Source organism: Rhamphochromis longiceps, linkage group LG1 (assembly GCF_057381845.1).
Source record: "Rhamphochromis longiceps isolate RC_006_pf linkage group LG1, R_longiceps_female_GT1.1, whole genome shotgun sequence".
Lineage (NCBI taxonomy): Eukaryota > Metazoa > Chordata > Actinopteri > Cichliformes > Cichlidae > Rhamphochromis > Rhamphochromis longiceps.
In genome coordinates, this window is record NC_140557.1 from 36735217 (window position 1) to 36749657 (window position 14441).

At 40.2% G+C, this 14441-nt stretch overlaps 1 protein-coding gene across 3 annotated transcripts in view; it reads left to right on the top strand.

Annotated features, from left to right (window-relative positions):
• Positions 1–10006, top strand: part of samd4a (sterile alpha motif domain containing 4A) — a 76494-nt gene extending 66488 nt beyond the window's left edge. For all 3 annotated transcript variants that reach the window (XM_085408093.1, XM_085408095.1, XM_085408094.1), the window contains one exon: positions 4097–10006. In XM_085408093.1, coding sequence (XP_085264219.1) covers positions 4097–4125 — 29 coding nt within the window. In that variant the 3' untranslated portion in view covers positions 4126–10006. The remainder of the gene's footprint in view (positions 1–4096) is intronic.
• Positions 10007–14441: the final 4435 nt, after the last annotated feature.

The window sequence follows — 14441 nt, forward strand, 5'->3', positions numbered from 1 at the left end:
AAGGCAGGTTGCAGTGTAAACGCTGAGTGACACACCTGCTGTCAGACCTGCAGGTTTATCCCTGTGCTGTTCTCATCTGTGTTATAGTGGACACAAACTATTTTTTGGAGTGGCATAAATAATTTGTGTGCTTTCTTATTTGATGCAGAGCACCTGATTGTTCTGTAAATAGTTTTAAATGGTTATATAAAAAACGTCTGAGCCTTGGCTGCATTTTTAGGTAAATAGTACCATATAACTTTGTTGTTTGCAAAACTTGTGCATATTTTTAAAAAATGTACAATTTCTATTTGTATTTTAAGTTATGAAAATGATTCCTTAAATATGCTTGTGGTTTCTACAGTCAAAAATATCACTTTCTACTCGTATTTTAAATTTTGTCTGAATTTAGATAAATTGTGCTGATACAGTTTGTCAAAATGAGTAAATAACAGATTGGCAAGATAAACAGTTTTTAAAGGTGAAATATAGAGGCCAAATCAAAAGTAGTCAACAACGGCCAATTACACCCTGGACCCCAGAGGGTTAAAGGCTAAAAGCAAAGTTGTCACCAAGTACTGTTTATATTTCTATGTATTTCTGCAGCTTTTTTAAGTATTAACTTGGTGCGTTTGGGTGAAATAATGGTAATATGAGGGACCGAGCCATATGGTCACAAAGAATAGCCACTTGTTTCTGTGCTACCAAAGTTCCCCGGCTTTCATTCAAAATGTGTTTATGGTCAGCACCTGCACATTAAACTACTTAAACAGTCAGTTAGAGCTGGGCGATATATCGAGTTTTTAAAACATATCGATATATTTTTATACGAGATATAAGATGTGACAATATCCTTTATATCGATATAGTCTATGTTACGTTATAATTATAGTTGTGGAGCCGCAAGTTTGCCTCTCTTTCGTCCACTTTTGTCTCTACGCAACGTTACTCCGCCTCGCCTTCACTGAAGACAACTCCCCCTCCTCCCCCATCGCTTCACATGCAGGCAGCGACAAGACGGACACGGCAAATCTCCGTTAACGAGTTACTGCGCATCGCCCCATGCGTGGGGCTGGACGGCGTCAACGTGCTAACGAGCTAAACATGCTAACGAGCTAACAGCACTAACCCTAAAATCCTTTCATTCTCTCAAAAGTTGATAGCGCGCCTTATGTATGAATTCTGGTTGTGCTTGATGGCCGCGAACTGATTTTATGTGGTACACGGCGCTCAGCAATCTGTCAAAAATGTTTGAGTACGACTTTGGTAAGCTACGGAGCTGCACCGCTTGATAGATTGTCGGCGCATTACGGCTACCGAGGAGCTTCGCGGAGTGATACGTACTGTGCATCAACGTAATATTACCGTATTGTGTGTGGATAAGGACCATAAATGGCACCTGTAAGAGACGTGGTTATGAAGCGGATTTCAAATTCCAGGCTATCAGTCACACAGTAAAACTTGGGAACAGAGCAGCTGTGAAATCTGTCTGTCTTTGTTATTACGCTCAGCGTCTTTTAGTTTACATTTTGACTGCACAATTGTGAGCTCTTTGTTTAGCACAAAAACAACCTTGTTTTCTTTTATTTATGGAGCATTATTATTTAATGAATGCTCATAATTTAATTTTGAGTAATTTTTCATGTACATCTGTGCTGTATGTTAATAAAAGTGCCTGTGTGACATCTGGGACACAGCTTTGACTAAGAACTCTCTTTTTGTTCTTACTTTATGGCTTAAAAAAAAAATCGAGATATATATCTTATATCGCCATCCAGCTAAAAAATATCGAGATATGAATTTTGGGTCATATCGCCCAGCCCTACAGTCAGTGCTGTTCTCCATGCCTGTCTGACATGTTATTAGCACAAACACTTTAAAGGTGATCATTTAGGACTTCAGCATTAATACAGACAGCAATGTAGTTAGCAATAAAACAGTTTTATTGGGAATTCACTTAAAAAACAAACATCTGTCTCCTATTTTAAGAAGCATCAATATCTGATGAGAAGACTTTTTTTCAACAGGAGAAGAATATCTCTAACAAGTTGATTTGTTCACATTTTCACATCTTAATTTTTAAGTGAAATGTGCGTTTTGAGTTTATACACTATGTATATAAGGCAACGGTTTCCTTTTGCAGTATTTTTGTGCGGTGTGTTTTTCTATGTCTTAACAGAAGGGGAGCAAAGGTGTCTTTTCACATGGTCTTACTGAGGTGATGCGAATTGAAGCATGCATTGCGTGTGGGGGGTGTGCTGGAAAAGCTTGAAAAGGGACCTTGAAAGTGCTTAAAAAGTGCTTGAATTTGACCCTGAAAAAGGCGTATGAACCCTGCCTTTCACACTCACTTTAAATTTTATGCAGGAAGACAACTGAGACAAGTACAATGAAATTACATCAGCCCGTCACAAGATACTTCTGTCCAATCACAAAGAAGAAAGTTGCCCTAATGGTTCCTTATTAATGTAAGGTCATGTTTTCTCAAATATTGTGTTTCCTCTTTTATTATTTAGTTTTGTGTTTTGTACTTCAGGGTTAGAAACAAATTGGAACGTAACAGCTCCTAAACCCCATCAGGCTCTCTGTTGTTCAAATCAGCTTCATCTCCAGTTACTTTATATTGCAAAGACCCTACACTGGGGCTGGGCCATATCATACCGTTCATGGTAATACCGGTATAATATTGGGCAACACTAAGAAAATGAAATAACGCGATAGAATATGGGTAAAACACGCATGCGCAGTGCCTTTGTTTTCATACGCACATGGCGGAAAAAGCATTTCGCCGACGGAGAATGAGAAGGGCGAAAGCGGAATGTTGAATGAAACGGATGAATCAGAATTGGTTTGTAAAAATGCTGCAACTTCAGTGGTGTGGCACTGGTTTAGCATTCGTCTGTCAGATATACAACAAAGCACTATTTTTGGTAGAGCATGCTAGCGGGCTGTCGTTATTACCGTGTTGTTTGGAAAATACGGCACACTTAAAATCAATCCTTTGATTTTTCTGAAAGTCGACAGTGCCCCTTATAATCCCGTGTGCCTTATGTATGAATTCTCGTTGTGCTTACTGACCTTGAAACGATTTTATGTGGTACATGGCGCTTGAAAATCTGTCAAATGTTTTAGTACGACTTTGCTAAGCTACGAAGCCGCACCGCTTGATGGACTGTGGGAGCACTAAGGCTATCGTAGGCAGGAGCCTCGCGGAGTGATACGTACTGTGCTTCAACATAATATTACCGTATTGTGTGTGTAACCTCTTTTGAGTTTTGTGGATATTATACATAGTTATGCTGAGGATGTCGGCCAGTTTCCACTGGAAATGCCTTTTGGTTAAACTGTCAGCAAGGAATTTGCACTGTTACATTTTTATATAACTTTAATGCACATAAACAGCTGCTTGTTTAAGTGAAAATACGTAGATTTTTCTTTTTGTGATTTGTTTTTGTTTTTTTTCTCACTAATAAATTTGTGGAGTCGTAAAGTATTTTGTCTAGTGTCAATTATATCGTCAGTTATATCGTTATCGAAAATTTTCAAATGTATATGGCTGTTTTAGTTTTATGTATTATGTGTTTTATTTATTTATTTTGCTGTATTCTGTTATTCTATTGTTTTAACTTATTTTCTGTACAGCACTTTGTTCCTGTGCTGGGTATTTTAAAGTGCTTTATAAATAAAATTGGATTGGTATATCGTGATAAATATTTTTGGTCATATCGCCCTGCTCTACCCTACACTAACACAGAACAAAACCAACCATCAACCGACCTCCCATGAGCAAACACCTGGTAACAATGGGAAGCAAATCTTCATTTCAACAGGAAGAAACCTCCAGCAGAATCATGCTGAAGGAGGGGCAGCTAGCTGCAAGCAGAAAGTTAATATTTAATTTTCTCATGTTTCGTTTTGTGTCCAATTCATAAGCTGAAGTTTATCTTGGCAAACTTTGGTGATAAACCGGGAACAGGAAATGGTAGTGGTGGGGGCCTGAGGAGTCATGACTGCCTTCATTTGCACATTTGATTCCACAATCACTCTATCAGGGTTAATAACGTAATTGCTGACTTAAACTGTGATGCCTCTTCTTCTCTCTGCTGTTCCTGTTTAGATGGTGCAGATCGCACATCAACAATATGAGCTGAGGACCTGAGTGAGAGCAGCAGGACGGCGCAGGTTTGGGGAGCTCTCTCACAATCACCTTGAGGTCACCAGCCCTTTCGTTCCCTCTCCCTGTAGCCAATGGTAGAGCTCAACCAAAGGACCGGGCGGGATCCAAGATACACTAGAGAGCTGACCATCAAACCGCTCACACAAGCTATCACACTGTCCAACGGGCTGGAAAAACACGCTTCCTGCTCGGGCAGCACACTCACAGTCACCTGTATGTGAGTGAGGAGAATGGAAAGCACCGAACGCGGCCTGGAAAGTGTGTGCAAACTTTCCCCCTTGTTCCCACCCCCCACCCTGCCCTTCCCATGGAGAGGCCAGAAGCAGTCCAGTTAGCCTCAGCAGAAGAGAGATGCTGGGCTTTGGATCAGGGCTCAGTGAGACTCTCTCTTGCCCACATTGTCTGGTCCCTGCACATTGACCACAGTTTGTGGCATCTTTCAGATCATAACAGTACCTCAGACCCAAAACATGATGAGATGAGCAGAGCCACAGGGATGCAAAAAGAAAGGAAGCTTGGGATTTCCCAGACTGGTTTCAGCAGGATCACCGTGTCCAGGACGGTTTCTTGGAGAGCTCAAAAAGGCCGCTTGCTCAGTACTGGGTGGCAACAAACCTTTTTCTTTCTATTGTATGTATTTAATGTTTACATTATGATGCTACTTTCAGAGGGTACAGAGACATTTATGAATTTCAGGTATGATTTACATAATATATTCTGTAGAGCCTTGGCTTTCTACGAGCTTTACTTCCGACGAGTAGCCATCACATTAGTTTACAACCAACATACTTATTTTTATTTTAGCAACCAACAACAAAGATATGTTGGCCTGAATATTAATGGAGAGAAAACGAGATGGGAACTTGAAAGAGATGGAGGTAGCACGGAGAGGGATACGAGGAAGAAGGGGGATGTGGAGAGAGACACAGAAAGTAGTAGAAGAAAGAACCAAGCTGAAGTGATATTAGAAAGGGAAGAGGATGTTTAAAGGAGAGAGACATCAGAGGCAGGACCTTTGATTAGCTGGAGACGACGGAAGAAGATGATGTCACGTCTGATCATGCCCTTAGTCTGTTCGTGCAAGTGAGTGTAGCAGGAAGTGGATTTGGCACCATCAGTTCATCCACAGCATGTACTGTATAAATGTATGTTTTTATACATATAAATATATATATTGGGAGATTAATAAGTCAGTGGGATCTGTCTGCATGTTCAGATACTGGGAGTTAGTTATTTTTCTAAAGCAGGGGAATATGCTTAAGCTGCATGTTAAAACTAAAGGAAGATTGTGAAATTTAGAGTGGAGAAGGTGTCGGAAGCAATGGGAGGCGGATTTAGTTTCCACTCAGATCTTTTTTTTTCTTTTCTTTTTTCCTTTTCATGAGAGGATTGCAACATTGGAGAAATGAAACACTGTCAATCCATGAAGGGAAGTTTTCCCTGAGATCTCATTAGTGCTTACCTCCACCTGCTGGCCAGTTGCAGTCATGGCGGGACAGATGCTGAAGTCCAGGGAGACGCAGGCACTAAAGATGCCAGCAGAACAATAAAAACTCATCGGTGAACATTTGGGCAAATATCAAAGCTGGTTGGTTGCTTGTGTATCTTGGCTTTCTGTCAGTTCTGTCAGTGCAGGCCTCCATCATATGAAAATATTTTTGTTTTTATTCTAATCTCATGGTTATTCTGTGTCTTAATATTTATCCTTAGTTGTTTTGTGCCTGGACTCTAGACTTTAAAGGATTAGGTTTATATTGAAATAAGCTGGTTAGGTTAACTCCTTTCCGTGCTGCTTTCAACCCAGCATGCGAGTCCTCAACCTGAAAGGTCAGCTTTGAGGTTTATCATTATTATTATTATTATTGTTTAGTTTATTAGTTTCTTGCAATTCTGTCATATTTCCTTTGTATCCTGCACTTGATATGATAATGTGAGACACTACAATCCAAATGTTCAAGGCTCGAGCAACGATGCTTTGCTTTGGAGTCGGATCAAACCGAGCAGACGGACACTCGTTCTCGACTGTAGCATTACAGCCTTGCTGGACAGACAGACTGATGTTGAGAAGCAAAGCACAAAAGGTGGCAACGATGAACCCAGAGACAAAAAAAAAAGCTTCTGATGCCTGTCATTGACCTGTCTAAAGGTTGGAAATACCGCCTGATCTGAAGTATCCCACACACACAGTTCAGTGGCCATACAAGACTTTGTGCATGTTTTAGTTCTTCTTTCTTTTCTTTTTTTTAAATCACTTTTCAAATGTTTCTCAAAGTTTCTTGGAAACATAATCTGTTGATTACGATGGCATTAGAATCAGAATGACCCGTTTCTGGCCAATAACAACTAGCAATTTGAAATCTTCAGACTGGTTTCTGATTTGATTAGTTTAACTAATTACTAAGGTTACTTTCCAGGCTTTTTAAAATTGTTGTCCATTGCCATTAGTTATATCGGTCACTACATAAGTAGAAATTACTGGTATGTTTGGGAGAATGGAATTTAAAAACACTCTGAGTGTGGGACTTTATAAAGACAAAAACATGCATAAATTCTGATGTGGTACCTCTCTGCAGCCCATCCTCATCCTGGCCAGCTGAACATGGCTTCAGATCTCGTGATGGCAGCTCAACACTGCAGTCTGAATCTGTGCACACACACATGATCAAGTGTGTGTGATGGTATGCATGTAGTCTGGTTGCTATGACCCTGATGGACACTTCAGATTTTACTTGGTGTGGATTAAGAGTGTGTGTTTTGCTCTTGCACCCTGAGTCATGTTTATGAACAAAGGTTCCACCAAAGCGTGAGTGGGTCACAAACCTGTTTCAGCCCCACGTGGATGCCGCACCTTTGACGTGGTCATTGTTTGTTGGTGCCCCTCGCTGACGGGCAGCATCAGGATGTCATCATATTTAGACTCTTTCAGTGTCACTGCCATATGAATCAGTACTTAAAGTAGAAACTACTATTTATTCTTTTTTCCTTTCTTTTTTTTGTTGTTGCAGAGGTGATGCTCATGTGGGTGTAATATTATTTAAAATACCATATGTATTAACATGTTATGGCTGGTGACCATAAGTACATCTCAAATATTAACATAGTTATTGTGGACTGTTTTTTGTTTGTTTGTTTTTGTTTTTCTTGCTGTTGATGAACTACGATATTATTTGTATCTGTCATGTCATGTTAAGATGTTTTGGGGTTTTTTTTGTTTTGTTTTGTTTTGTTTTTTTAATTTGAAGCCGAGATCAAGAACTGGTCCTTCAGATACACCAATCCATGGTCAATTAGAAAGTTTGTTGTTTTTAGCATAGATTGTTGTAGTGTGTGCGAGATCAGGAGGTAGATGGGTCCTTTGCGGACCCATGGCCTTGCAGGCCATGTCTTTCTTTGAGTTCTGTTTGGGAGAGCGAGGCTTCAAAGTTTCTGCGTATGCCGCTTGCAAAGGTGGCATTGCTCTACAGTTTCCTCACTGTGGATAAATCTAATGAAAAAACCCGAGACCACATTCGACCATGTATCAGTCCAATCATCAGTGCTTTCTGGCCATTTCCTGTCTGTGGCACACAACAACAACGATGACGTACATGCACAGTAAGATGGTATACTTGGAGTGGGGTGCTACTTTTATGTGTTACATGCATTGAGTGAAAATGAGTGGCGTGTTTGTATTCGTGTTGGTGGATGTGCAGTAGTTCGGCTTGCTTTATGGCACAGAGGAGGAGGCTGTGTGAGGATTTGATGGTCATTGCTGGGGTTTTTTTGTTTTCTTTACGTGAGATGCGTTCATAATGAGAAAAGTTCTGCAGTCAGTCATGTAATCAAAGGGATTATTAAAAGGGGTTTTTTGTCAGTATTTTTATGTACTTTTATATCGCTGTGCATTTATTTTTTTCCAGAGTTATGGTTTTGAATTTAAAAAGTGCCATATTTATATGAATACTGACTGACAGCAAGTTCGTGTGATTTTTAACAAAGTTGCGCGGATTGTATTTTGAGCACAGAGCAGCATGGCAGGCCTCCACTTTCTGCTCAGCGGTGGTTTCTTGCAGCGTCTGTGGGTCAGAAATACAAGTGTGAGGACAGAGGGGCATACCTGTGAGGGATGATGGCTCTTCACGTCAAACCAAATGCTTTTCCTTCATGCATATCAGCTCTGTGGGTGTCCAGGAAGGCTTCTAGCGCTGTGCCCACTGCAGTATTAACAGCTAGATGACGCCTTGATATTCCAAAAACATTTAATGTACTTTTAAGTCAAGACACGTATGCTGTTTTTGTATCTTTTATTTCTGTCATAGATTCTGCAGTTTAGTACGTTGTTTTTTTTTTTGTTTGTTTGTTGTTGTTGTTGTTTTTTGTAAATTCAGCAGCATCCATTCTGTAACAAATTGTTACCGCTTGATTGTTTGCCTTTTACTTCATTTAGTTTTATTTTATCAAAGAGCCGATGTCCTGTATTGACTGCAGGCTTACGTATATATTTGACAAAAGAATATTGTATGTTTAATAATGAAAACAAAAACCACACGAAAAGACAAAAAAAAGAAGGAAATACAGGAAGAAAAAAAAGGAAATGGAGAAAATTGAGGGGGGTGTAATTTATATTTTAAAACTGCATGCACAAGGCTGGGAAAGTCATATTTAGAATAACAAAGTAACAAATGGCAGTGCCTTTTTCTTTTTTTGTACTCGAGACATTTAGCCCAAATGTAAATGGTTTTATATGGACTTTAAAAACTGTAATGATACAGGATGAAACGCGCAGCAGGTGTATGAGGTCACGTTCACACTGCAGCCCTGAAATGTCAAAAGTTCACATTAAGCTCCACTTATATTCATGTACAGGTGGGTAAAAAACAAAAACAAACAAACATTAGCTTGATTAACTTGCGAAATCATATAGTTTTATGTTGTGTCCCAAAACCCTCTTATATTTGACACTCACTGAGGACTTTTTGGTTGTTAAAAATCAGATTTTTACCTGGCTACAGCACTGATCACTGTCCATATCTGTGATATTCAGTAACGCGTGTATGTAGAACTGCAGCTGACTGCTAGTTTTAACACCACTTAATTATATCATTACTTGTTTAAAGGGACAGAGAACAATATCCATAATAACACAGTGATTTGTCTCACTGTGACTAACTATGTAAAACCAAAGACACTCTGTTCACTGTAATGGAAGAGCTTGGTGCTTCCTGCTACCTGAGGCATGAGTTCTGATGTGTTGGATCCTCACCTGGTGGTAACACGGCGTATGCTCACTCATGCAGTGATCCATCCCATAGACTACCAATATATATATAAGATGTTATTTGCTAGATTACACCTTGCAAACCCTTTGTCCTGGTCGAATTCCTCCTTTATGCATTTGGTCACATTGGGCCAGCCTACTCTCTTCTCTCCTGACATGCTCTGTTCATTTGAAACACAGCTGCAGTCTGAAGTGCTGATGCATAGACTTTGATTGGAGGAGGGAGACTGCTCCACCTGATTATTAAGTTAATGCAGCTTCCTAGATTTAAGCTGCTTTCTTAAAATAAATGTGAGGCACGCAGGGTGAACGTGAACTCGGCCGCTCGTCTTGTTTCTGTACTCTGTAGGTACTTCTTAATGCTGAATGAAGTTAAGAATTATTCTGGTCTCAACAACAACAAAAAAACGTGTGAATGGCTATGTGACAGTGAGAGAGAGAGGTTTTGTGTGTGTGTTTGTGTGAGAGAGAGGTTTAGGATACATTCAAGTATTTTTAATGTGTCTTGCTGTACTTCTGTTGCGATGTACCAGAATGCTGTGACTTGGCATGCCCTGTTATACATTAAAAAAAGAAAAGAAAAAAAAGAACAAGCTGCAAGTTGTCCAGTGTTTTTGTACAAGTGCTGGTTAATTTTAGAGGGGGGGAGAGAATCTGTCTCTTGTCACAGTGTCTTCTACAGCTTCTACAGAAACACACCATCTCAGGAGTCCCAAGCTTCATCATTTTCTCTTAGTAAATCTGATCCGTTTGCTAATGTTCCAAAAAGAATGTCAGTTTTTCTGTATAAGTGCAAAGGCAGTGCAACAGTTCGCACATATGATTACTGTGACCATTACATGTTGCCAAAATGATAACCGTGACATTAAGAACAGAGTACAGCAATTCAGTATTTGCAGTATGCCATATACAAATAAACATTTGTATATGGCATACTGTATATGGTCTGTGGTGGAGGTGTGGTCTGCAGCTCGGCTGCAGAGGGGGGGGTGGCGCCGGCGAAACTGGCAAGGCAGCTGGAAGCAATTCAGTAATTATGCTCTGTGTCAGTGATGCTGGGACCTGGAGGAAAAGGGGACAGGTGGAGACGGCTGGAAAGCTGTCAGAATGAGGGAGTGAGACACTGAGAAACACACATTTTGTAAATAAAAACATGGTCATAACCACGCCAAGTGTCTGGGGTCGCACAGCTCAATGCTGTCCCGTCCAACTATGAGCACTAGGAGCTGGTTTGAAGCTCTGCTGAATTTAGACCTGCGGTCAACTCCATCAGATAACTCCTCTTTACAAATGGGTAAAACATCAGTGAAAACTCAGAGACCTGCTAGTCTCCTGAAGCATGGTGCGTACACACACTCTCACGCACACAAAAAGCATTAAGCAATTCAAATCACTCAACCACAAAAATTAAAACTGATTAATGAAGTTATTTTAGTAACTTAGCTATTTCTGTCCACAAAGTAACATGGGCAGCCATCTGGCCTGACTGGTTGGGGGTGAGGGGAGGAAGACGGCACAAAAGGGAGATGGGAGAGAGAAGACAACACCTAATGGCATGGTGGAGAAGAACGCTCAGTGCATCACAAGATATTCCCAAACAGGCTGAACTTAAAGCGTGTCAGGCATCCCCTGACACAGCCCTGTGCTTTATTATAAAATGAAAGTTTGTCTAATCTTAATTTAATCTGATCAGATTTCTGTAAATGAACGTTTGTGTGAATCAAACCAGTAGCTACATGTAAACGACACTTTCTTCAGTGATTCAATTTCCTGTTTGTGATTATCGTTTTTAAATGCAGTGAACAATAAACATGTTGATATGTTCATTTGATTTATTTGAAGTTAATTTTGAAGCAAATCTCAGCTTTCTTTAAAAATCTGATATGTTAAGTCATGTTTATAATTTCTATATATATAAATTGCCTCTCTACTGTACCAGTAACCAAAGCTGACTACGGAGCTTGGAAAGAAGAAGAAGCTTCTTGGATGAGAGGTGAAATGTCTTCAAGCAACTTAAAGAAGTCCAGACGCTTTTCTTTCCAAGCTCCTTAGACTATGATGACCTGGATGACTGAGAACCTTCACAGACGTTAAGTTAAAAGTTTGCGTTTATGCTGTATGTGTATATGTATATGTTTGAATCTGTACTCAATGACCATAAAAACATTGTGTGTTCCATTAGTTTATTCAGCATTAAGATCCCCTCAGTTAAAAATCCGACGTACTGTTTACCAACTTGAGTTTGTCTGCATATTTCTGCACATTATCTCTCAGGCTCAGACATTTACAAACCTCTCTGGAGAACATAAAATGCTGCCTAGATTCAAGTAAATGTCACCTGAACTTTTCTCATTTGTGAACACAACTTTCACACAGTAGGTCACGAGAACTTGGTTATCATCTCGAAACAACCACCAGGGGGAGCCCAAGTTGGGATATTTTGCATCCAGCACACAGTAATGGAAAAGAGTTGTGGTGGTGCAGTGTTAGATTTACTTTCAATTTTACTTTAAGATACTTGCTTTAAAAGTATTGAAGGAAATATGATGATGACCCAGGTTGTGTCAATAAACAGCTGACTATTTTTTCATGATAACAATAACAGCAGTGTGTCCCGGCAGCAGTTTAACAGCATTAATTCTAAAATGTTATTTGAAAAATAAAGAAAGAAATGAAATGGGCACTTATACTTTTTATATTCTCAGTTTCAACATTCAATATGTCATCTCGGTACTATACTCAGTTAAATGTAGGCTTGTATCAACATTACAACCAACACTTGCTCCTCTTACTTTTCCTGCAGCACAGATTACTGTCACAGCAGTCCTGCTGTTGATCTGTAGGTGTGCAGCCTGCAGGAGCCATCACCATCAAGGAGATGTTTAGGATTAAGCCTTTGAATACTGTCAGAAACTTTTTAAAGGGAATTCAATCTGAAGCCTTTAGTTCTACATCACGAAGCAGAGTCAGTGTCCAAACTGAGAGTAGAGCTGCTGAGTCATGCTCTGTCAGACACCCAGACCCCGACCAGCTCCACCTTCCCGCTGCTCTCTCTGGGCCCAGGGCCAGATTAACCCAGTAAGTGACCTCAGGGCTAAAATGAGCTCTGGGCCCCATTTTGTCTGTTTCCACTTTAGTTCAGCATTTTCTTCTTTCCCTTTCAGACCAGGGTTATATGAACTTCTCACTGCTCTTTTTATCATTTCCAACATAACTCTGTAATGGATCAGATGGCAAGATTTAATTTTTTAATGGAATAAATAAACTAGCTTCTAATTGTCCAAAGGCAAATCTATAATATACTTATAATCATTTAGTTAGTGTGTCTAACACAAGCTTGCTGTCATGTAGCAGTGCTTCACTTTTTTTACAGTAACAAATGGTCAAATTACAGAACAAGAGTTGCTCAACCTGAACGTACAACAAACTGTAAGCTGGATCTACAGCTCCCCTAAGGTTAATCGACCTTTAGACTGTATATAAAAGATAGTCATAGCCACCATGACATCACTGAGCTCGTGAGGTTCTCATATCAACACTGAGGTGAGCGGTTTTATCTTTTTGAAAATAGATATGAAGTGCAGAGTATGGATCTGACCTGGAATCTGAAGAACAATTTATGCTAGTTGGTTATCCGTACCCCAATTAGATTTTCACTCAGGATTATGTGGGGATCTACTCACTTTTGGAGCTTTAGAGGAAGTGCAGCTCCGTAGGTCATCTCCTGGTCAGCACTAAACAGTCACATCTGCAGCTGAGGAACCAGACATGTACCTCTGAGGTTAGAAGAAGCAAAGAGCCACAACAAAAGCAGTTTGTTTGCTTGACATTGACATTGTGCGTCCATGTCTGTAAGTTAAACTCTTCACCGAACACTGCAGTAACTCCACTGGAATGACCTGCAGTTCATGCAGCATTTACCTACACTGAACCTTTTAGCAAACAGTCGGTTATTTACACATGGTGCAGTTATTAGGAAGCATCACTGTACATTCAGAGTCATATTTGTGTCCACACAATGAACCGAGTTCATTCTCTTTTCTGTCTGTTTTTGGTTTCCACCAAGAAAAACAAAGACATTGAAGTTGGTATTGATATTGTTACAAATGACTATTTAATCCAGTAATTAATTAGTATCCAAGTATCACTTTTTGTTTTGGCCAAGCCTACTAAAAGCCACACCTACACAGTATGTCATGAGCAAGACTGAGTATGCCCACAACCACCACAGTTGTTGTCTTCAGTTAAACAATAGTTCTAATCAACAGTTTCTTTTCTCTTTTTTTCAGTCAGTAATACTTTACCCTATAATACCAAACCTCGTGTAGTGTTAAAGGACAGAGAAATGTGACAGCAGCTAATGAAATGTGGATGCTAGTCTGAATCTTTGGTCTTACTGCACAGGACTATGCAGCTGCAATATCCAGGACAAGACACATTTGAAGAAATGTTGCTCCAGCGGTTCCTTGGACAAATATGGTTTCTGAAATTTGACTAGTTGAAAGTATCTGTTTCTGTGTGTGGCAAAGTTAATGTAGACAAAAGACCATAGGTATCAAATGTGAATTTATAAAATATGGAAACAATATCACCCAATACTATCTCCCTTAGAGATAGGGTGAGAAGTTCAGCCATCTGGGAGGGGCTCAGAGTAGAGCTGCTGCTCCTCCACATTGAAAGGAGGCAGTTGAGGTGGTTCAGGCATCTGACAAAGGATTCTTCCTGGGCGAGGTGTTCCAGGCATGTCCTTCCCACCGGGAGGAGGCCCCAGGCAGACCCAGGAAATGCTGGGGCTGGCCTGGGAACACCTTGGTGTTGCCCCAGACAAGCTGGAGGAGTTGGCTGGGGAGAGGGAGGTCTGGGCTTCTCCGCTTAGGCTGCTGCTCCCGCAACCCGGTTCCGGATAAGCGGAAGATGATGGATGGATGGAAACAATATCAAACTTCCTCACACATGCCTACACTGTTTTATGTGTTTTCTTGTAATTGTACATTTATTTACTCGTGTATTTTAACATTTTGTTACTAA